The following is a 24,482-nucleotide window of genomic DNA, read 5'->3' as shown; positions in this document are numbered from 1 at the left end:
AGTGCCAGTAAACAACAATTGTTGACAAACCAACTGTTGACAAACTGTGCAAAACAGCTTCTTAATCTGAAGAAAGTTTGCCCATATTGCTTTTCAAATAACAGATAAGTACAATAGTAAAGAACAGACTGAAAAAGTCAATGCTCCAAGTATACCCCAACACTGTCAGCCCTACCATAGAGAAACATAGATGGGTGGCAACGGGTATTGTTTAAGGCGTGAAGCGGTTACGTAACCCATCCCTGATCGCCTCGCCTCAGGTTGCTCTCGCCTCTCTTTAACGAAGAGTGCCGACCGTGAATCCTTCGGTAATTTTCGGACTTTCGCCAATGGTTCTACTCCGGAATAAAAAGGACGCGATGTGTTCTACAGACTCAGTACGCCCAAATAATCACGTGATGCCGGTACAAACAAGCCCACATGTGTACTAACGCGTATGGAAATACACGCACGTCTATGCGCGTTTGCGCACATGGCTTTGTTTGTACCGTGGTCGATTCGAATTCCGGGTTTGGCCTATTGTTAAGCGAAAGTATGTTCGGCAAAGTTTGTGTTGTTGTTGTCGTGTGGTGCTGAGTAGAATTGACGTGCTGGCGAAAACGGGAGTGTTTTGAGCTTCAGGAAAATGAGTTTCACCGTTTCAAAAATACCTCTCATATTTTTATGAATATATAATGGTGTGTTTGAACCAAGTTTGAAAGTCTTTTATCGATACTGTCTGGTTTTACTCAATGGTTTACGGTCAGTCATACCATCTTTTACACGTGCGTCAAGGAAGGACATGTTTATAAAACTGCTGGCGTGTTATGTTTTGATTAACGTGAAGCAGTCTTTCTGGCCTGAGAGCTCAGAAAGTAACTGTGGTTGCTACGCGACTGGCATACGATGGCATCTCGTCGTATTTTTCGCATAATCTCGTGTAATTATCAACCACAAACAAAGCCTCCAAAAAGTTTAACACCCTTGAAGCTCACTTTAATATGAAAAGCCAATAGTCTACCGAGACGACCATGGAACAAAAGGCATGCAAGTGTTGCCACTCTATGCTTCTCTGTGGCCCTACAAAAGACATGTCATACATTTTTCTAGTCTTGCCAAAGGCAGATATAAATTCTTTGTCAAGCAAGTGCAAAGTAAGCAAAATGAGTCTTTTGTACCCAACATTCCCAACATCTTATCCAGTCACTATCACATGTGATGTGCATAAAACATCACAAGAAAAAAAAATCACAGTTTGGAAAAATTGATTGTCAAACATATCTTCTTGTTGTTGGGGAAAAACTTGATGGAGAGTCAGAAAATATAACTATTATCTGACTTGCAAATAAGGCTTGACAGAATGGACATGTATCTGACACGGCAAAAACAAAGACGTGTCATTTTGTCCAGAGGCATCAGTGTTACTGTCCACTTTGACTGCCATGAATATAACTTGGTAACAAATACAAACTGCAGCCAAGAATTACAGAAAAATATATCTGACATGCTTTAGCTTCCAATAGATAGCTTTAAGCTATTTTATCAAGGCAGACCCTTATACCGTGAGATACCATTTTCAAAGATGGTTCATGTTCACGTCCCCATTAGTGGTCATGGTGGAGTGTTACCATTAAGTAAACAAGCCCATACAGACAGAACTATCTGTGGACCCTGTCAGAAATGTGGTGTAGCTGACACATCAAAATGGTATCACATAATATCTCAATCAGTAGATTTTAAATCATGGGCTGATAGTAAACACGGTATACCATTGTCAAGTTGCCTTTGCAACACTTGTAGAATCGGTGTGGACAGAGATTTTACAACTCGAGTACGTTAAGACGAGGCTCGAGAAATTTCTAACGAATATGCAAATTGGTACTCATAAATATTCATGTTTCCACGAGCGCGCGCCACTCAGCATGATTGAACTGGATTGCGGACCCTGTATGTATGTGGTGTGCGAGTGTAGCCTTCGAGGCTTCAGCTCACGTGGGCAAAAGACCCAAACGGGAGATTTGGAACGGCTATTTATGCCAACCAACTTCACCGTTTCGGTCTTTAGCATATCCAGAGCCAACGAAGACTTATACATATCGAAATGAACGCAGTTAGACGAAGGATATTGTGGCTACGCCATCATGGTTGCCGCCATCAGCACATGTTGATCCCTGATGTGGCCCGCCACTTGTTTTCGCCATCATTCATCAAGGACAGACTGAGGTGTTTTTGCAACAACTGGTTGTCACTACTCACGACATGTACAAAAAACCGTCGGAGACAAAAGCAAGGTTAAATATTTTCTCGATCTCCAGAACTGCTCTCGCACCGACGCGATTGCTGAATGCGTGCTGAAATGGACGCGACTGCCTCGTTACTAGGATAAAGTCAGCTGTCTCATAAAGCATTGCATGTGGTCCCTGGATGGACGTCCCCAGCGGTCTGCATAGGGAGTACCCGGGCCGGCTAGAGTCCCAATTTACGAAAACAAAAATGCCAAAATCAAGCCGCTAAACATGTAATTTTTTTAAAATCGCTGATTTGAATATTATATTGACATGTTTGTCAATATCATGCTGACAATTCTTTATCCCAGAAGGCAAGTGCAGGCACAGTTTGACCCCGTTACGCTCGTTTTGGAGGTCGTCCGTCAAGGGTCAGCTGATATTGTGTGGCGAGTCATAAATACGGGGGAGGGGGCGGAAATTTATTACAGTATAGGTCGCACTAGTGATGGAAAGTGAGGTCAACGCGGACAATGTGGTTGTTTACAGGATATGGGGGAGTCTACCAGCTGGATTCTGTGCTCGAACTGAAAATACCATTTTCGAACCAAAAACCTGCAAAAATGAAAAAACACTGTGGACGACTTTGTGAGGGGATCAGCTAGACAAAGAGAGTACATGTATAGCGATTTCCAAGAACTTATTTCAGGCAAAGATGAGCACAGTCTTTTTCGATGTGTTGCTCTACATGGATTTGCACTGGTCAGAAATTCATATGAAAATAAAGATGGCAGTCCTCAGAATAGTGTGAAAGAATTAGAAACTAAACTGGTTCTTGAAATTACAGCAACACTTGGACAACAACTCATGTCTTCAGAGTGTGTCAATTACTTTGAGTACACAATTCCTGAGAGAGAACAGGAAAGTCTGATCAGAATGGAGGATAATCAGTTTGATATAGAGTCACGTGCACTGCAGATTAAAACTGGAAAAACAGCAGGTGACTCTGCTGAGATTGTCTGCCTGTCCTTTGTACTTAAGTGCCCTGTTCTTGTTTATGACAAGGAAAACAATTTAATTCACACTTTCGGGTCAAAATACAAGGCAGTTCAGCCTTTTTGTGTCAAAAGACATACTTATGGTGTGTATAGTCTGTGAAAGAAATTTTGATGACTTTAACCTCATAAATATCAACACATCAGATGATATATTCCAGCCTTGGTACACAACAAACATCAGAATACATGGCCCTGACTGTTTGAATTGGAAAATGAAAGATGTGTTTGGTGTAAAACTGTTTCCAGCTGCAGAGTCGGATTCAGAGGCAACCAAACCAAAAAGAAGGAAAACAACATATTCTGATATTCAGTCTGTCAGTCCCCAGTCTGAGACTGATGGTCTCCTTCCGAGGTCTCCATGTCCTCTGGTTTCCCAGTTCATACTGGTGTAAAATTGGAGGACTTTCAATTTAATTCAGTGGAAATTTAAGCATTGGAACACATTAAGAAAGACAGTTTTCTGTACTTAAAAAAAATTCTATTAAGGAATTTGATAGTGACCTGTTGCTGCCAAACTTTAGGGGATACCTTTCAAAACAAGGCAGCGAATTGCCAGAGAAATCAAATGTTGTATATTTAGGAGTTCTGAACGAGCAATGTTACAAGTTGGATACAGTCAAACATGTGGTTGAAAAATTACACACTGTTTTTTCAAATAGGAAAACAGCTTAAGTATCTTGTTGTTGTTTGGAATTGCAAAACGTTTGAGTACCTTAATAAGGTGAAATATGAGTATAAAGACGAGTTACATTGGCTGTTATCTTTTCCAGGTGACTTGCACATCCTAAAAAACACAACCTGTGTTGTTTAAATTATATCTTGAGGCTTGGTTGAAGGAGGTTGCCAAAGCTTCTCACACTGAGGGTGTTGTAAATTCTCCGATACAATGTCAAAATTTTAAGAGATGTCACCAATTTATATTGAACACATGGGAAGCATTTATCGCTATCAAATAGATGCCTTTATGAAATGTAAAGAATCAGCATCTGACAGTACACTCGATTGTAAAAAGATCATGGAAGTTGTATGGGAAACAACAGAAAATTGGAGAAACTACATACGGAAAACAGTGATATAGAAAGCATACAATCATTAATAAAATCCATGCACAATACTGTATCTAATTTTCATGGGGAATTCATGCAACTAATACACAATAGAAGTCAAGTAGATGCAACTTTCAAATTCTGGTCTGATTCTGTTCACCAACATGGCATGTATATATCTGCATGTATTTAGGAGTCAGAAGTTCAGACTGGATTTGAGAATGGCAGCACTGAAATCCCTGGCTCCATTGTTTCATGCCTATGATCGCCCAACTTATCTTAGACTAATTCCCAAACATCTACTTGACTTACTAACCATGCCAACCAGTGTACTTTCACACTTGAAATCAGGGGGTTTCACTGCTAGCATAACTGGCTCGTCATGGAGGGAGATAGCTCCAGATAAAGCTCATGAGCAAATGATTAACCTGAGTGTTAAATCTACAGTCCACAAGCCTTCCCCTGAATTTCTTGACACTATGGCAGTTTACCTCCCCCACAGGGCACCTTGTCTACAAAATCTACAAAAAGAGTTACTGCCACCCAGTTTTGAATACAATCCTGTAAGGTACAGTGATGACCAGAAAAGTGTGAAGGAAAATAATGATGCCCTTTGTCGAAAATATTTGGCAAAAATTGTGACCAGCAGAGCATTTCATTTATCATGTGATTCAAGGGGCTGTTAAAACTATTCAGTGATGACTTGGCCACTGGTGCAACATTTGAGGACCTCACAACATTTTATCAAGTAGGAGAGTAGTCTTTAAAAGACTACATACACACATGTCTCCTGGGTGTGCCCAGTACAGACCCTCAAGTGAGAAAAAGGAGACAACGGACATTCACAACAAAGTCACAAGAGAAAAGTTCGTTCTAATGATGCTGACAAAAAATTAATAAATACATGTATAAGAAGTCAAATTGCACATTCCATCAAGCAAGGCAAACCAATATCTGAATTTTTACAATTTATTGCATTACCAAGAGCAATATGTGAAGCTGATGGGTCTATGCACCACCAAGGCACAAAATCAAATGCCACAAAAATATACATGAAAAGATATGAGAAATCAAACATCATTGTACCATGCCTTGAATCAAACTGGAAGCCTGACCTTGTTTAGCTTGAGGGCATGTTTATGATTCAGTGGGCACCAATAAGGATCCATCACCTGAAATTAAAACACTATGCCATGTATCTTATAAGAAGGTGGATTATTCCACACCTTGAAAAGGGATGTACATCAGTGCATATTTGGTTTGATGAGCCCCATGCAATGAGTGGCCCCCTACCAAGGGATGGCAGCAAAAAAAGTGCAAAATTTATGATAACTTAACAATGGAATCAGATATTCCAAAGAAAGTTGGATGGCATTCCTGGCTGAGAGGACCGATAAAAAGGCTCTTATTAAACTACTTAACATTCATATACCAGTTTTGATTAAACCATTTCTTGGTTTAACCCAGAATGTAGTTACAGTTAGTGGCTTAGAAGGTGAGATGCGAGGAAAGGCTTTGTGTGTAACAGCCAGTGAAGATCCAAACGAAGTACCACGTTACGATTGGAACCACGAGGAAACTGCTACAAGGCTATGGCACCATGCTGTTGTTTCAGGTGCTAAAACATGCTGATTTACACACCCGGCACTTATACATACCATATTCGATTGCCTTACAAGCTATCTGAATTATCACCAAGCCAGATTTTTATCAGCTACGTGCACATGCCAATGAAAATTCCTCCCTTGACTTAAATACACTGTCTAATAGTTTATTTCATGATGCGGATTTAGTGCAAGTAGACTCGAGCAACCGGGCAAAAATAATATAGATTGTGTTCATAACAACTAGTTTTGATATCATTTCATATTTTGTTGGCTATGGCAAAGCCTATTTCCTTAAAGTACTATTCCATGTATGCAGAATTCATAACTGTTGGGAAGTTGCCCACGGAACCTTTGCTCATGTTGACAGTTCTAACATGGACAAAGGGTTACTAGCTTTCTGCAGACTAATTGGTACACTATACTTCAAAAACACTACAGTCAATTTTCATCTGAGTATTGCACACCTTTTAATTTTTACAAAACAATCAAAGCAGATTATCCATCAGATGAGTTACTTCAGGTGCACAAGACTTGGCTTGATAAAATCAGAAATACAATAACATAGGGCCAAAGTACCTGAAGCTACTATAGACATGGTTACAAAATTAAGTATTTCCTGACTGTATGAAATTATCTCACTAAGGTCATCCTAGGGACTTGTAAACCAAATATTAAAGCTATCTGACCAGCAGTTTTGAAAAAAACAAGCGACCCAAAAGTTGACAGAGCTCTGCTGTGTTATGTAGAGAATAACTTTTTGTGACACATGTATGGATGAAGAAGGTGGATATCTTTGATAGCTCATTTCAGGATGACCTGACCGAAAATGGCAAAATTAGCTGCAAAAATACAAAATTGACGATTTCATCATACAGTGTTCGCGCTAGCGTTCGCCACACTCGCAAAAATGCGAATAAAACTTCCATTTGGCGAAATTGTTTTTGAAAGTCATTAGCCACGTTTGCGAATCGAATTTTTCGCCCCAAAATTGTTAGGACACATCGTCGGATCAATCACTCGACGTACGATCGCTTCTGCACTATTACTTCCGGGTGCTGGAAGCGACCCACAGACAGGCTTGCATTTATGCAAGATTAAAAACATGAACTTCCTGCCTAGACTTCCTGTGACGTAGGTCACTGGACTCCTCAGTTATACTCTGCAAGCGACTGTACAGTCCACGCTCGTTAGAGTACAGCAGTTAGGTAGTGACAATTTCCCAAAACTACTCAAAGAACCGCCAGGTGCAAAAAACAACCAGAAAAAACGGTTAACCAAGTATTGAAGGGGAACAATACACCCATTAACCACAAAATCAGTGTAACACACTTCCCCAGGTTATAAAAAACACCAAGTGGGGAGGCGGGCGGGGTTGCTGGGTTAGTATTTCTACATAGCAGAGATTAGTTTAGGTATAAACTGAAACAGGCTGGACTAACAATTTTTTGCCTTCTAGAACGGGGACTAGTGAGTTAGTGATTCAAAAATGATTTGCTCGGAATGGGAACCTTTTTACATTAAAGTGTGTTTAGAAATGTTCCAGTGACGTCCAAAAATTGCTTTGAATAACAGTCACATCAGTTGCACATCTTTGTGTTTTGAGTAAAAAATTTGCGTGGCTAATCAATTTTTGCTGGCAGTGGCTAATGATTTTTGCATGAATTAGCCACACCAGCAGGCTGTGGCTAATTAAAAAAAATCCTAGCACGAACACTGATATATTACATTAAGATAAAGCCTAGGAACCTGTATACCAAATATCAAAGCTATCAGATGAGTAACGTTTGAGAAACAAATATTTTGACCAAAAATGGCAAAAATTGACCCAAAAATACAAAAATTGAAGATTTAATCAAATTTCAATATATCACATACATACGTACGTACATACATACGTACGTACGTACGTACGTACATACATACATACATACATACATACATACATACATACATACATACATACATACATACATACATACATACATACATACATACATACATACATACATACATACATACATACATACATACATACATACATACATACTGACGACGGACGCCGGACGACGGATATCACTCAAAATAGCTTCTATAGACTATAGTCTATACTAGCTAACAAGTGCGAGCACAGTATGAAGATGAATTACTGCCAAATAGTACTGCCCTTCAATTTCACTGGAAGCGTACATGCTTCATTTCGGAAGATAAGCAGAAATAATTAATTGGAACACATAAAATAAATTCGGCATGACTACACAAAATTAATTCAAGCATATAAAAATTAATTAAAAGAAACATACAATTAATTCGAGGAGCTAGTAAATTAATTCCAATCTACATGCTAAAATTAATAAAACATAATTTTGACTGAAACGGGCCCCCATAGTACATGCTTCATTTCAAAATATGGTCACAGGCCCATAAAAGTAACATAACACCCCCCCCACACACAATGATTCTGTGCACAACATTGAACATGGTAGGATTTTCCCTATATGGGATTCCCAAGAAAACATGTCATTGGTGGAAGAGCGTGTGTATTTCTTCACGAAGGGGTGCAGGTGCAAAAGTGGATGTAAAACCAAAATATGCAAATGTAAAAAGGTCAGCAAATTGTTTGGACCAGGCTGTTTATGCATGAACTGTGAAAACTGTCATACAACTGTCTTAGCAAGCCAGATAAATGCAAATCAGAATGAAGACACTGATGTTATGATCTTTGAGGAAAGCAGTATTCATGAAACAAATATTGAAATTGAGGTAGAAGATGAGGTAGAAGTGAATATGATATAGCTGAACAAAGTCTACAAGAAATAGCAGATGATTACTCAGAAGAAAATGAAGATGAAATTGTCATTGGTGGATTGGAAGAATACTTGTAGGGAAGACTGGACAACTGTGTTGAGAATATTTTATTTCAAAGCCAAACAATTGATATAATTTTGTTAATAGATAGAAGAAGTAAAATTGGATAAATTGAGACATTATAATAAACTTTCATCGTCATTACCTTATTATGAAATCATCGTCCGGACGGTGATGAAATAGACAGCAAGTTATACACGAATCGGAATAATAGACATCAAATCAGGTCCAATAATCGTTATCATTCAAGGTAACTAAGAAAGTTACCAGGTCCAAGGAACATATTGAAAATGACAAAGGCAATGGGGTCATCTTGAACCACAAAATAGTGGTGGTACCAGGTGTCCGGAATGGGTAAGCGTACCCTGCCAGCTAGCCGCACCCGTCAAGATTGATGTTATGAGCGAGGCCGACCGGCGTGTACGCAAAACAAGCAACTGTGGTAAATCACACGTACTCATTAAAAGCATATAAGCTGGCAGAAATTCAAATTTAACTAGCGGTTAGGTAAACTTACTCATCTACTGCGAAAATATCGAAATGCGACGCGAGACCTGTGAGCCAGAGCATCTGCATCGCATGTGAAAGACTCTAAGACCATGTAAACAGAAGTTGACCTTGGCGGTCACATGATCTTCAACACTGCGTCATTTGCGTTCAGTATAAGGTAGGCCTACCTTATTTGGCACAGATAAACGTTGAACCTTAGTGATCATGTGTTCTCAGTATTGTTGTATCTCAAGGCCTCTATGACCTCTCCCAAAAGGTCAGAAGATACTAAACAATGACGTCATTTTGCTAAAAATAAAGTACAAAGCGATCGTTCGGAAAGTCGCCTTAAAATGCATAAATAGCACGGCAGCAGTATTCTATTTGATAAAGGGATACATAGTTTCAAGTTTTGTGATATATTTTTTCCTTCTAAACCACAAAACAATATTCTAAATCAGGCTTTTCAAACACGTTCACGGAGAGCAGAAAAGTACATCCGCCATGTTAAGTTCAGTTTGGTTGTTCCAGCTGTTGTATGTCGGCTCTATAAAAGAATTAACGAGACACATACAAAACATAAATCCAAACATGTTGACATTTCCCGGGAGATTGAAAACGAGGCTCTACAGCATAATTACGTATGCAATTTTACGACCCAGGTTCTCGAGTGATTTCGCTCGATGAACACGTAAGGAGACATCCTATGATTTACATCGTCAACGTCCAATATAAACCGACGTATTCTGTTTCAACACGGAGTATTCTAAGTCTTGAAGGTAAGAGAACGTCTTCAGAAGGGTATTGATATGTTAAAGACCCAACACTACTTGTATGTTCAGATGTCGATGAATGTCTATTCCGAAATTGGAACTACTGTCAGCATTTTCACAGGGATGGGATTTACAAAGTAACGTGGCGGGTTGAAGCTTTGCGTCTTCAAGATTGGCCTTCTTCTCGACAACCACCCTCGAGTGTCGGCGTTAGTTTCTGATTCTCTTTCAAGCCACCACATGGATCACAGCAAGCGTCGAGTACCTGCGAATTAAATGAACTTTTTCATGATTTTATTTTTTAAACCAACGTTGGTTCGTGTTAATGTGCTGACTGAAGGTCATTTATAGACGTATCACTGCTGCCTAATTTGGTCCACGACTACATATTTTAACCAGTTAAATAATAAACGGGTGCCGCAGCCGTAAAATGGCGCACCATAGAAAAGTACAAAAAATCAGTATTCCTTGCACATATGCATTGTAATCATCAAAGAAACAAGCATATTGCCATTACTTTAATGCACCCACACGATGGTCGACAGTAAGTTGTCGCAATCTTTATTTTCTCTGTGACATGATTTATTTTAATTGCGGAAACATCTTAAATAATGGTAGAAAGTTTGGATTAACATGCCACTTTCGACACTTATGACAGTGTTATACACTTTTTCAGTCTTCAATGGTCTTATTCAAAGAAACTCTTTGAAAACTGAGAATATTTTGAGATCAGTTTATTAACATTTGCAGCTATTGGGTCTTTAAGGAGCGTTAAGTTACAAAAGCCCGCGAGTGGACCGGCAATTTTTTCTTACGCCTCCATCAAAATAATACGACTTCCTACCCTCTCAGACCACAAAGTTTTGATAGACAATGATAATGCGAAAGCTTGTATTCGACAGACGAACAGAAGTCAAATATCAAGTCTGTGAGCCGGAGCCATGAGTATAGACACAAATCATGCGAAATTTTGAACAATGTTTGCTATATTACAGCTTCAAACTTAAGCTAATTTAACATCGATATGTAAGTGAAAGCGCTCTTTTCCCCCTTGTGTGTTTTCTATGAAAGTATCAAAATATGGCATGATGAATTCATGATGTATTGATCATACAAAGGCGTAATAGAAGACAGCTACTTAAATTTAACATATAGGCTCACGCAAAATCTTCTTAATTAGACGATTGCATGATTTTCTCGGGGAATGGCTGATGAATGAGTAGTATTTTACAACAACAGTGGCCTCATTAAGTGTCATCGATGTGGATGCATAGTTATTCAAATTCCAATGTCGATGAATAATAATGTCAAATTCTTTTCTAAGTTTAATTTGATCTTCGTTCGTGACAGATTTGATGTATGAGTAAACTGGATCGTAATTTGAGTAGGCGGTTGAATGCATCACGCCAAAGGGCGAGGAAAGGGCTTGCCGCTTAATATCAAGCCAAAGCTCACAAAATTGTGTTTACTTTTAAACTGGCCATGCCGATAAACAACGTGGCAGTTCAACCATTATATAATCTTCAAAAGATTTTCATTAATATTAAGTGAAGGCTGCTGCCAGAATAATCACTCTCTCAAGGAAATTCACACATATTTCACCAATCCTTCAGGGTCTACATTGGTTGCCAGTCCGCTTCAGGATAAATTACAAGATTCTTCTACTTACATACAAAGCTCTGCATAATAAAACCCCCGGATATATTTGTGATTTAATTAAGTCATACAATCCTCAACGTTCTCTCCGGTCGGCGAACAAGGGCTTGTTGGCCACAACAACATACAACATCAAGACATATGGCAGTAGCGCTTTCTCTAATTGTGCTCCAAAACTGTTGAATGACTTACCACGAGAAACATCTTTTCAAACTAGCTTCCTGTGAGGACCAATTCTTCTAAGAACCATTGAACAGATGTTTTTTCTTGGATTCTGACGCTATATAAATTGTGTTTGAGTGATTGATTGATTGACACCGGTTGAACCGGATTTTGGCGTGTCCCCGCTCCTTCTCTCTCTCTCTCTCTCTCTCTCTCTCTCTCTCTCTCTCTCTCTCTCTCTCTCTCTGACTTCAATAGTTGTTGCAGTAGTTGGACTGACTATCTTTTAAACGTTTCTTTATCAAAATTAGGCAAATCCTTCGAAACATTTATGCTGACAAGAATTTTCAAAGAAGACTTTGCCGTCTAGTAAAAAAAAGAAGACAGACAATGGGTGACTTCCCGTTTAGTCTTGCAATGCTTCTGTGAAATGTTCTCTGAGGCTTTAAAGGTATACTGTCACCTGTTCCAATTTTGCCACAGTTACCATGGAAAGAGAAAATCTAACCAATCAAAGATTTTAAGCGGGTGGCCGCTTTTTAAAAACAGCTCCCTCACATGGGCATTTTGAATACCAAGGAACGCCCCTTTGACCATATATGGCCATACTTAGATTACAGGTGACTGTACACATTTAAAATTTTGTAACCATCGCATCAAACATCACCTTGACGGGGAGTCGTCACTGTTGCGTGCAACGTGATTTGGAAAGGTCTGTCATATTTCGGTGTTTGATATTTCACAAAGGAAAGAAGTTGATAGAGCTACAGTGGGTTTACGTCCGAAGCTCTTAATTAAAATCCTGTATTCGAATATTCATGATAGCAAACACGAACATCAGAGAAAAATCAAACCAAGAATGAACAGTACATTTATATTGACTTCATTATATAAAATATACTGCATTAACCGTACATTGAAGAATTAGCGGTGTACGCGCTGACCATAAACAATTATTTAATAGACGAGTATGAGACGAAATTTAAAAACTATTAAGCTCATCTTTGGCTTTCCTCTTACCAAAGTCCATAAAAAACGTTATTGGTAAGTGGAGCGCTCTGTTTCTTTTGTAACAACGAGTACAGAAACCCCATTTGTGCGAGCTAATTGTTTTCAAGACACCGGCTGGCCCTAGAGCTTGGACATTCTAACGTAAATGTGAAGTATACCAGATCAATGACGGACGCATGCGTAGACGAGGATAGGTCACGCTCGTATATATCCGCTAAAATAGTTTCAAATTTCATATAAGTGCAGCAATTTTTTCTGTAGCAAATTTCACAGTTTCTCTCTCTCTCTCTCTCTCTCTCTCTCTCTCTCTCTCTCTCTCTCTCTCTCTCTCTCTCTCTCTCTCTCTCTCTCTCAGCAATGACGAGTCCTGTTCCAACAATGATACATCTAACGCAAAGTCCGTCAAAAGAACCAGATGATGCACGTTACGTACTCGATACAATAGATGACAGTGTGGTCAAAATATTGGCAGCAATATTCACTGTTGGTGTTGCGCTGTCTGTAGTGGAGAACATCGTGGTCGTTTTCGTTTTAACACATGCTAAGAAGTGCAAAACGTCTTTTAACCCGTTGATCTTTAACCTTGCTGTTTCTGATTGGACTCTTAGTCTTGTGTGCCTGCCTTTTCTGTTTACGAGCACTGTCATGGGTGAGTGGGTATTTGGTTTCGCCATGTGTAAACTGGTCTCCTACTTGCATACGGTAAGTGTACGTCTATTTTAAAGCCCTTGATGTAGAAACGGGTTTTTGATAATTGATAAGTTTATGTTTTGTTTTGTATGTATTTTTTCTTTTTAATATCTTATATTATAAATTTTTATTAAATTGACATTTTTTATTGAATTAATTGGTACTTGGGTTTGTCTCATCGTTTTTAGCTCACGTGTGTAAACACGTGGGCTAATGTCATAGCGATGTCTGTCTGTCTGTCCGTGTGTGTATGTTAGTATGTGTGTGTGTGAGTGTGAGTGTGAATGTGAGTGTGTGTGTGTGTGTGTCTGTCTGTCTGTTCACACGATAACTCAAAAACGCCTGAACAGATTCAAGTCAGATTTGGTACACAGGTAACATATGCTACTTGCAAGAACTGATTAGATTTTGGTTAGTGTGGCTTGCATATTAATGAAGTTATGCAATATCGTTTTTTTCCGTACAATGGTTCCCTATGGAGACGGTAATAACAGTGTAGACATATATCAACAAATTTCATGAAACTTTTCACAGATGACAATCTCAGAACATTATGATGATACTGTGAGTGTCATGTCAATGATCTTCTCATTTGCATATTTAATGAACTTTTGTTATTAGTGAGATAACTCTAAAATTCCTGCACCAACTTGATGATGCTTGCAATAAATATTGATCTGATATATATCTTATTATACTGAGAAGCATTGGGCAGTGTCTAGTTAATAAAAAGCTCATTTGCATATTTTATGAAGTTTGTAATTAGTCATATAACTCCGATATAACTTTACCAAATGTGATGAAACCTGCTGCAGATACTGATCCGACAGATATCTAACTGTAGTGTAAAGCATTTAGTAGTGTGAAATTAATTAATGGTTTATTTGCATATTTAATGAACCTATCTCGGTTGACAGAACCGCTATTTAGAAAGTTTCCTGTAGACGAGTTTAAGTATCTGAGTGGTGAATTACATCGTTTAATGCCATAAATGAGCCACAAAAATCCAACCGCACTGAAAATACTCGCGACAGACGATGTGCACATATTATATTTTCCAAATTGTACAGATTCACGGGTCATGATTTTGCCCGGTGACACCTGTGTGGGTTTCGAAGACAATGTAAGACACTAGGGAAAGTAAAACTTTCGTTTGCGTTTGTTGTGAAAGAAGTTTAGTTCTTTTTAGGCAAGCCAGTAAGGAGAAAATGTACGAGCAGACGATGAAAATACCTTTGCAATGTTTATTCGTAAAGCAACATATCACGAACGCGTTACGACGCTACAGCTACTGCAGTGTACTCACTTCACGTTTTCCCTAATCCGCTCACAAATTCCTTTCTAAGATGGTAAATTCGGCATATTTGACGACTGAGAATATGTATAATTCTTGGATATAAACTGACTGGTACGGCTATTATATCCACTGTATGTCGCAGAACTGCTTGCTGATCAGTTGCTCGATCGAGTTTGAAATCGAACGTTGGCGCGCCGCGAGTATTTTGACGCAATTAAGGGATGAGGGTGTGTTTCAAAACACGAAAACACACTTATTTTACACACTCCAGCCTATTGTTTACTTCCACCGGCATTTCAAACTAAAAATACATCTTCTTCAAAGTATAAAAACCTGTGTCGACATCTTAATATTTAAATTGTTCGCTTTAAAAGTGTGCCATAAACCCTCCTTTAAAGTGGAATGGCCCAACAGCGGAATAATATCAAGAAGTGATACGGTTGTCATCACTCCTTAGCAACCAACTTTTTATCAGTACAGCGATGAGCAAGCAAGGTCGATTTCAGTTGATTTCGTCGCTAATTTCGGAACGTCCGTAGGAAAACAGCCATAACCAAAGCATGCATGTATGATAAAGGGGTTATTACACGAAGTTTGGGCGATACCGCGTCGTATTCTCGTGATGTGTCCGCATTTTGACTCGTTGCTTCGCAACTCGTCAAAATACGGACACATCACTCAAATACGACGCGGTATCGCCCAAACTTCGTGTAATAACCCCTAATTAGCGCACGCAAAATTCTATTGTTCTCGATGATAGATGTATAAAAATTAATCTTCATATAGGCCTAATCTTAATATTATTTGATCCTCCTTACAGGCATCCGAGATTGCCAGCATCTTCACATTGGTAGCCATATGCGTAGAGCGATATCGAGCAATAATGTATCCTTTGCCAACAGAGGCGAAGAAAAGGCACAGGATTATTGCTATCATCCTCATTTGGATTGCAGCCCTGGTCATCTGCTGCCCCTACCCTATCTTAAACCAACTGTATTATTACCCCCTTGTTGAGAACAGAACCGCTGCTTTGTGTAGAATTAGTTGGCCAATGGTTGGTGCTGTTGACGGTAGAAAAGTGTACATGTGGATCGTCTTTCTTCTAATGTACATCGGACCCCTTCTCATACTCGGAATTTGTTACTTGCGCACTGTTGCCAAGCTGTGGTTGGACAGGTTACCCGGGTCTGCTGACGATAGAATGGAAGCACGATCCAAGCGAAAGGTATATTCTAAACACCATGCCATGATAACTTATCTCTTTAGTAGAATCTCCTACCTTGTGAGTTACACCGAAGCCGACATTTTCTAATCAACATGGAAAATATATATATATATTGCACAAAGATTGTAGTTATGCCTCTGAAACTGGTCATACAAATCAGTGTTACCATGAAAAAAAATTAAAAAGCGCTTCAAACCAATAAAAAATGCATTCTTCCTTTTAGTAAAGATATCCCCTTCCGGCATTGCTGACTTATCAAAACTAGACACAATTTTACAATTTTGAGTAAGTATTAAAATGATTTCTTGAGCCTCCTCGGTTGCCGTACTCTTTGGATTGCCACATCGTTTGTAATCGTTGTTTTTGATCAATATTTGTGCCTTCATCAACGTCATTGCTGTCAGCTTTGCTTGTGTTTGCTGCCTTGGCTATGGGATTAGAGAAAACGGAAACATTACTCAACTCGTGTTATCCAGAATGCCTCAACACTTTGTTCAATATTTCGGTACTACTCATAACCCAAAAAAGGTATTTATCCACATTTCTCCAAAATATAAATACTCAGAAATCCGGGAACCCAGATGAAGATGTATGCCTCAGCTGAATTAACTCCTATCTGGTAAATATCGGATGTTTTCCAAAGGGAACTAGCACCTTCTTCCCCCCTCCATTAATTACATGATTGTAGAAGGCTTCAAAATAAACATCATTTCAAACATTTGTACCTATCTATTCCTATGGCCAGCCGACAGTGATGTAACTATGACTACAATGCTTACACTTCGATGTCAATATGATGGCCTTCCTTCTGATTCTTCGACACGAAGGGTTTCACTTCTAATGTTTCAGTAAGACCACTGTACAAAAGATAGAAAAAAATATTTCAGTATTCCTCGCATTTTTATCGTTATAATCGACATCTCAAAATCTCTCAAACCTTAAAGTGTCACGTATTTAACTGCCTAAAGTGTATCAGACCATTCCTTGTACACTAGATGCTCCAACGTTCCACCATTGCCCATACTCTCACCTTAATCAACATTCCAGGTCTTTCAAACCATCTAGTGCTATGTCTTGAATATCCTTGAGTTAAAGTGTCACTACGCCCATGGTACATCAGATTGTAAGATTTTCAATATTATTCTTCTTACGTTTATCAACATACTTGCATTCTTGAAAATCATACATATGTATACGGAGCTGGGTTAAACTTGTCAGCTATCCAAGCTTGAAATAAGTCCCTCTAATCTTCTATAAAGCCAAGTGCAATCGTTCCTGAGCTCAAGCAGACAAAGAGAGGGAAGTTATATTTGAATGTCTAAAACACATTAATTCATTCGTTCACATTCTAATTATAGCACTGTTAAGTGTGTTACCATTATGTAATATTATGCCTGCGTAGATTTAAATTGTTTAAAGTATTGTGACGTAGCCACTAGATATTTAATATTTCATCTCTCGAATTGAGCTTTTACCAATGACAATGACTGTGACCTATAGTAACCCCTTCTGCACGTGGGGCATCGTGAGAACGATTCCCTTGTTTATCTTTGAGACTCTTTTGATGTAACCGTTCATCCGCTCTTAGTGAACGTATTGTTTTGACAACAGCTTAAGTCATTAACACCGACCGGACACTTAAGCTGGACCTCCTGCGTTATGTTGACAGATGTACTGATGGGAGCGACCTTCCTGTCTTTCACGTGTGCCGACTGCCGTTAGTTAATTCTTTAGATAATGATAGACGCATACCAAAGTCATGACAAAGCCAGATATTCACCCAATATAAACTCTGCATTTTAGTGTGTTAAAGTAGAACCTGTTGCGACGCCCGATGACGACGTTGACTGTGACCGACGCCTATTATTAGACTAGTGTGAGACATAGAAGTTTTACCGTGTAACTTATGTTACTCAGCTGAATAAAGTGCTACGACTTAGAGTATATTTGTGTACCTGTTGCCGTCTCTTCTGCCTGACGTTCCACGCCACAGAGTGTACGTACCCGACAATAGCCACATCACAACCACGCTACGTGGTTCCTTCTGGTGGAAGGAAGTTCACTGCCTTACAACTGTGGCCAAAATTCATTCAGATCAGCAAAATTAAGATAGAAAAGATAGAATGTGTGCAAAGGAAGATTGCCTTTTATATAATCACCAATCATTATTATCATAGCCTTACACACTTTCTTGATTTTTTTAGGCAATAACCAGCATCCTGTTTGCTGTGACGATGTTCGCCATTGCTTGGCTTCCTGTACACCTCTTCAGAATGGTGGCACTCACCCACAGCACGGAATTCTTAGCCACTCATCCATGGAAGTTAACATAATAAAAGCGTGCGGATACATTTGGTTGATCGTCTCAGATGCCGTGTTCAATCCAATCATATATGCTTTCATCAGTAAGAGTTTCAGGGTAAATATTGCATGAATAATTGGTGAAATAATTAAGAATAATATATTTAAAATATCTGAAAACCATTTTGAAAGCTTGTAAATAACCAGATGTAGTAATATCAATGGGTCATACACCTGGCAATTCAATTTTGTTTAGCAAATAATGTGTATATACGTAAAGACTGTAATCATTGTTATTGATGACAAATGAATTCTAGTCCGGACTTGAATTAAATTTTAAGCAATAAAAATGCTAACTGCACACTTATGAATGTGTTGGTAAGTTTAAAACTAGAGTTTTCAGGGAGTTGAACAAGACACTGCTTTCACGAAACGAAACCACACAAAAATTGGCCAAACGTAACAGCACACATTTCATATAAATAAGAGAAAGTTTGTTTCGAGTCCCCTTTTAGTCCTGAAATCTTTTCAAATGCCTCCAACAAACTATTGATTTATTGAAATCCCCAGTCAATTCCTCCTCAAGAGGTGTTTGTGAATGCAGCCTTAGATGCCAAACCACTCTGTGTCCTAAGAGGACCTCAAAATGTGATGATCACATTTTACTACATAAGACATTTTATCTCTAGTAGAATTGTACTTACCTGACACTCTCTAATGCCTGCTTTCTGATTCTCATCCGTTCCCAGAGTGACTTCTATCGCTTATGCTTACCTTGTCGACGACTTCTGAAGCTACAGGACAGGAAACCGACCGTTGACAGCCGAAATCGTGAGAAACTTCGTCGGTCCAACTAAATTACACCACTCTCAATCGGAAACCTTGATTCCGGAGACGAAAGTAGTGACCATGTCTCTCTGAAACAATTTATGTCATTTCTAGGACAAACAAAATCCATGATTCAATGATTTACTACTGTAACTCGACCCGCTTGGAAATGCTGTGTAGATGACATTTTGTGTAACTAACTGTGAGTGATTTGTCACTGTGTTTCTTACATCGGTCGTCGAGAGTATTTTTCACTTATAATCTTCATAAGTTGAACTGTAAGGGGCAAATTGCCACCTTATAAGATTTAATATGATTTTTGAAAGCATTGCTGTGTCATTTAGCCTTGTTTTTTGTGGATAATAACTTCATTATAGTATTGATAACGTCTATACGTCCCCTTAAACATGGCTAAGCTAAATTTATTAGAAATTAGCACAACGCCAATTTACTTTGGGTATCTATGTAAAATGAAGATACCATTCAATGTATAGACATTTCGTGATGGAAGTTTTGATTCCCAATACTCACGCTCACGTCAGCTTATTTTGCTCAAACATGGCTATAATTACAAAGCAAAATAATATGAGATTTGTATGTGTCTAGCAGCTATATTTTCAAGAAGGTCGCCCAAACTATTGTTTCCATATCTAGAGTCACCACATGGAAAATCTGAACGACTTTATTCAAACTTGGCAAACGGACAAAATTGTATGTGATAAATATTGATGTCAATTTATTCAACTAAAAAAATGATTATAAACTGAATGTGCTCATGTGTTTTAAAACAGATCCATTAATAGTCAGTAAACAGACTATAAAATTTTAGCATTTACTCATCTTGACCTACTAATTTGACCGCTGAATGGATGACTTTGAGTTTGACAAAATTACAAAATTAGTTATCAGGCATTGAAATTGACTGCTGATGACTTGACATGTATTGACATTTATCAGACACTACTGGACGCATGAAATAATACAGTATGACATGAATTACTGCATACTTTTTGACTGTTATGACGTTGTGTAAAACAATTGTACCTTTGACCTGTTTCATATTAAAGGGTACAAATCAACGAGCAAGGACATGTTACGCAACATAAGTTGCAGACCTCCTCAGGATAATCACTAACCAAGCAAACGACACCGAGTGGAAGACAGACTTCTGATAAGACCAGACGTGTATACGGTCTACTGCCAGAGTAACTATCTCTGACGAGGATTTATTGTATTATGTTTTTTCAATATTCCTGTAAATAAACCAAATTCATACCAATATAATCGACACCTGTGTGAGGCGTGTAATAAGAACGATCAGATATCTGTTATATAATTATATGTAGCAGGTTTCGTCAACTTTTGCACAGTACTCTCACTTACTTAATAATATGTAAATGAGCTACTTGACAAGCCCAATGCTTCTCAGTACACTTAAATATTTATCAGATCAATATCTGTAGCAAGTTTCATCAAATGTAATGCTGAAATTTTGGAGTAATATCAATAATTACAAAGTTCATTAAATATGCAAATGAACCCTTACTTAACTCCACACAACTAAATGATTTACACCACAATTAGCTATCTGTCAGATTAGTATCTGCAGCCGATTTCATCGCATTTGGTCCGGTTATTTTGGAGTTATATGACTAATTACAAAACTTCATAAAATATGCAAATGAGCTATTTGTTAACTTGACACTGCCAAAAGCTTGTAAGTACAATTAGATATTTATCAGATCAATATCTGTACCAGATTTCACAGACTTGGGTGCCGTAATTTCAGAATTATATACCTTATTACAAAGTTCATTAAATATGCAAATGAACCCTTAATTAACTTGACACTACTAAGTGCTTTACACTACAGTTAGATATCAGTCAGATCAGTATCTGCAGCAGAATTCATCACATTTGGTGCAGTTATATCGGAGTTATATGACTAATTACAAAACTTCATAAAATATGCAAATGAGCTATTTATTAACTTGACACTGCCCAATGCTTCTAAGTATAATTAGATATATATCAGATAAATATTTGTTGCCAGTATCATCAAGTTTGGTGCAGGAATTTCAGAGTTGTCACTAATAACAAAAGTTCATTAAATATGCAAATGAGCAGACAATTGACATGACATCACAGTATCATCATAATGTTGTAAGATTGCCATCTGTGAAAAGTTTCATGAAATTTCGTGAAGTGTTTCTTGATATATGTCTACAGTGTCATTACCGTCTCCATAGGGAAACCATTATACGGAAAAAAAACATATTATATAACTTCATTAATATGCAAGCCACACTAACCAAACTCTAATCAGTCATTGCAAGTAGCATATGGTACCTGTGTTCCGAATCTGACCTGAATCTGTTTAGGCGTTTTTGAGTAATCGAGTAAACAGACAGACAGACAGACACACACACACACACACACACACACACACGCACAGACAGACAGACATCGCTATGACATTAGCCCACGTTTTTACACACTTGAGCTATAAATGATTATGTCTCTCTTATAGTGTCTTTGTCACCAGATTTGCATAAGCGGTACCTACAATTAGACATTTCTGAACTGATTTGCCAGGGCATATCACATAACATGTCCTTTTTTATTAGAAAGTATAATATGGTTGCAGACGGCTAACAAAGTTCTCGTGTCAAGGACTATCACAAACATGTTCATTTTTTCAAATCGTGTACGCGCTCGACGACATCTGTATTAGTTTTACGATACCGTGCAATAGGTCGAAATATTCTCATTTGCTCGGGATTTTTGCATATTTGCAGAACAATTACTCAATTTTTGCTTGTAGTATTTACTTTCACTTTGGAGAATGCATCTTCAGGACAGGTATCCGAACCCTCAAATATTTACCATTATTTCTGTTCTACAGCTTGTATGAATTCATTTTGAAGCTTCTGGGGTAAGTGTAGTTTCCACCTTCTTAGTTTTGTTAAAGCACAAAATATTTCCTTAGAGTTAACAAGAGATGGCGACCATTTTGAATTTCAGATACTATTTGCGGTAAATGTTGAATAATTTTTATCTGCTACCAAACTTGCACGGTGATTACTGATTCTTATTCTTGTTCTGTTATGAGAATGGTCGAAAGTTAAGGGAGGTTTGTGTAAAGGTTACATTTTTTTAATTTTAGGCGCGTAATACCTGAAACATGGTGTTATTAGTTTCTACTGTGTACATGTACTACTTGCTATTTTGTTTTCTTGTACTGTAATGACTTAGAATTGGCGAATTATCTGTCATTTTTTTATTTTGTACATACTGCAAAATGAGTGGCCACTATAGTGTTAACGACTATGCAAATATTTACAATATGCTCAAAAATGTTGATTTCTTTTGTACAGTATTTACTCCCCATTTCAAGTATTTATATTTGATGTACTCGAATATTAATTCTAAAAATTGTAAAATCTATCACTGGCATTTCTTGGATACTTATTACTAGGGTATAATTAGTCATCGTATTTTCATTTTTCATAGTATGTCCGATGAATCATACCATTCTGTACAATCGAACTAATAAAATTCTATATAATCGAACTAATCAAATTAAAATCAAATTTATTTGTCTGTATAAGTGAGTATGATTATTCGGATAGAAAGGAAGACTTGTGAACTTGTAATGGATACCTTCGCTTTAAGTACCGACGCGCTCGCATTGAATCAATAATAACTTGAGTGTATTTTTCCCATTCTTGGTACTATGGCAAGGCTAAATAATAGCACTGGTTGCATAGTTGTACCCCGACACAACTAGAAAACAGAGATACTCCCGTCTGCCGATTATAACATTGATAGCGACCATCTGCCTGCCAGTAACGATCAGGTTCGAAAAAAATTGAACAACAGGTCAAGTCTATCTGCTAAAGATATAACGGTACTTTTCAATTTCTTGATCTTGTTGGATGTAATACAGCAATTGTTCTGCAGAGTAAAGCAGGTCCGGATGGGCAAACTTTATCACTGTTAGCCAGTATGTCATTCAACTGGATGCAGCGGATAGATCAGACAATTATTGCTCTTGGGCGGGCACTCCGTCTCTGGGTGTTAAGCAAGCGGATTTCATTAAAGTACTGTCAGTGAAGGTCATAGAATAGATGTGCTTATCTTTGACACTCACAGGTAATTCAGCAATGTCATTGAAAAGGCTTGATAACACTAGCCGAGTGAAATGTTGGATAACAGATAAAGAAGTAAAGAACGATAAGTGTAATGAATAACCGTTGAGTTTTATGTCATTGAACTGCTGCCTTAATATAAACCAATTAAAAGAAATGCCTTGGGTATGAAGAGATATTAAGCAATTCTGGTGTACCATCCCTGTGGGAAAACTTGCACCAGATATTGATTTTTAGCTCACGTGTGTAAACACGTGGGCTATTGTCATAGCGATGTCTGTCTGTCTGTCCGTGTGTGTGTGTGTGTGTGTGTGTTTGTGTGTGTGTTAGTGTGTGTGTCTGTCTGTCTGTCTGTTTACACGATAACTCAAAAACGCCTGAATAGATTCAAGTCAGATTTGGTACACAGGTACCATATGCTACTTGCAAGAACTGATTAGAGTTTGGTTAGTGTGGCTTGCATATTAATGAAGTTATGCAATATCATTTTTTTCCGTACAATGGTTTCCCTATGGAGACGGTAATGACAGTGTAGACATATATCAAGAAATACTGCACAAAATTTCATGAAACTTTTCACAGATGACAATCTTAAAACATTATGATGATATTGTGAGTGTCATGTCAATTGCCTTCTCATTTGCATATTGAATGAACTTTTGTTATTAGTGAGATAACTCTGAAATTCCTGCACCAAACTTGATGATACTTGCAACAAATATTGATCTGATATATATCTATTATACTTAGAAGCATTTGGCAGTGTCAAGTTAACAAATAGGTCATTTGCATATTTTTTGAAGTTTAGTAATTAGTGATATAACTCCAAAATAACTGCACCAAATGTGATGAAATCTGCTGCAGATACTGATCCGACAGATATCTAATTATGGTGCAGAGCATTTAGTTGTGTGAAGTTAATTAAGGGTTCATTTCCATATATAATGCACTTGGTAATTAGTGATATTACTCCAAAATTACAGCATTGAATTTGATGAAACATGCTACAGATGTTGATCTGATAAATATCCAATTCTACTGAGAAGCATTGAGCAGTGTCAAGTTAATTATTAGCTCATTTGCATATTCCGTGAAGTCTTATAATTAGTCATATAACTC

The 24,482-nt window shown here is 38.0% G+C and overlaps 1 protein-coding gene across 2 annotated transcripts in view; it reads left to right on the top strand.

Moving 5' to 3' along the window:
- Window positions 1–22,791, top strand: part of LOC139114073 (substance-P receptor-like) — a 66,702-nt gene extending 43,911 nt beyond the window's left edge. Inside the window, exons 1-5 of one of the 2 annotated variants that reach the window (XM_070675580.1) lie at window positions 9,846–10,048; window positions 13,227–13,573; window positions 15,679–16,083; window positions 18,288–18,502; window positions 19,134–22,783. In XM_070675580.1, the coding sequence (XP_070531681.1) occupies window positions 9,913–10,048; window positions 13,227–13,573; window positions 15,679–16,083; window positions 18,288–18,416 (1,017 nt within the window). In that variant the 5' untranslated portion in view covers window positions 9,846–9,912 and the 3' untranslated portion in view covers window positions 18,417–18,502; window positions 19,134–22,783. Of the gene's footprint in view, window positions 1–9,845; window positions 10,049–13,226; window positions 13,574–15,678; window positions 16,084–18,287; window positions 18,503–19,133 lie in introns of those variants that run through there. The other variant, XM_070675582.1, reaches the window with a different exon arrangement.
- The last annotated feature ends 1,691 nt before the right edge of the window (window positions 22,792–24,482 follow it).

This window comes from Ptychodera flava, chromosome 16 (genome assembly GCF_041260155.1).
Source record: "Ptychodera flava strain L36383 chromosome 16, AS_Pfla_20210202, whole genome shotgun sequence".
NCBI lineage: Eukaryota > Metazoa > Hemichordata > Enteropneusta > Ptychoderidae > Ptychodera > Ptychodera flava.
The sequence above is the reverse complement of the archived record's forward strand: the minus strand, read 5'-3'. Positions and strand labels throughout refer to the sequence as shown.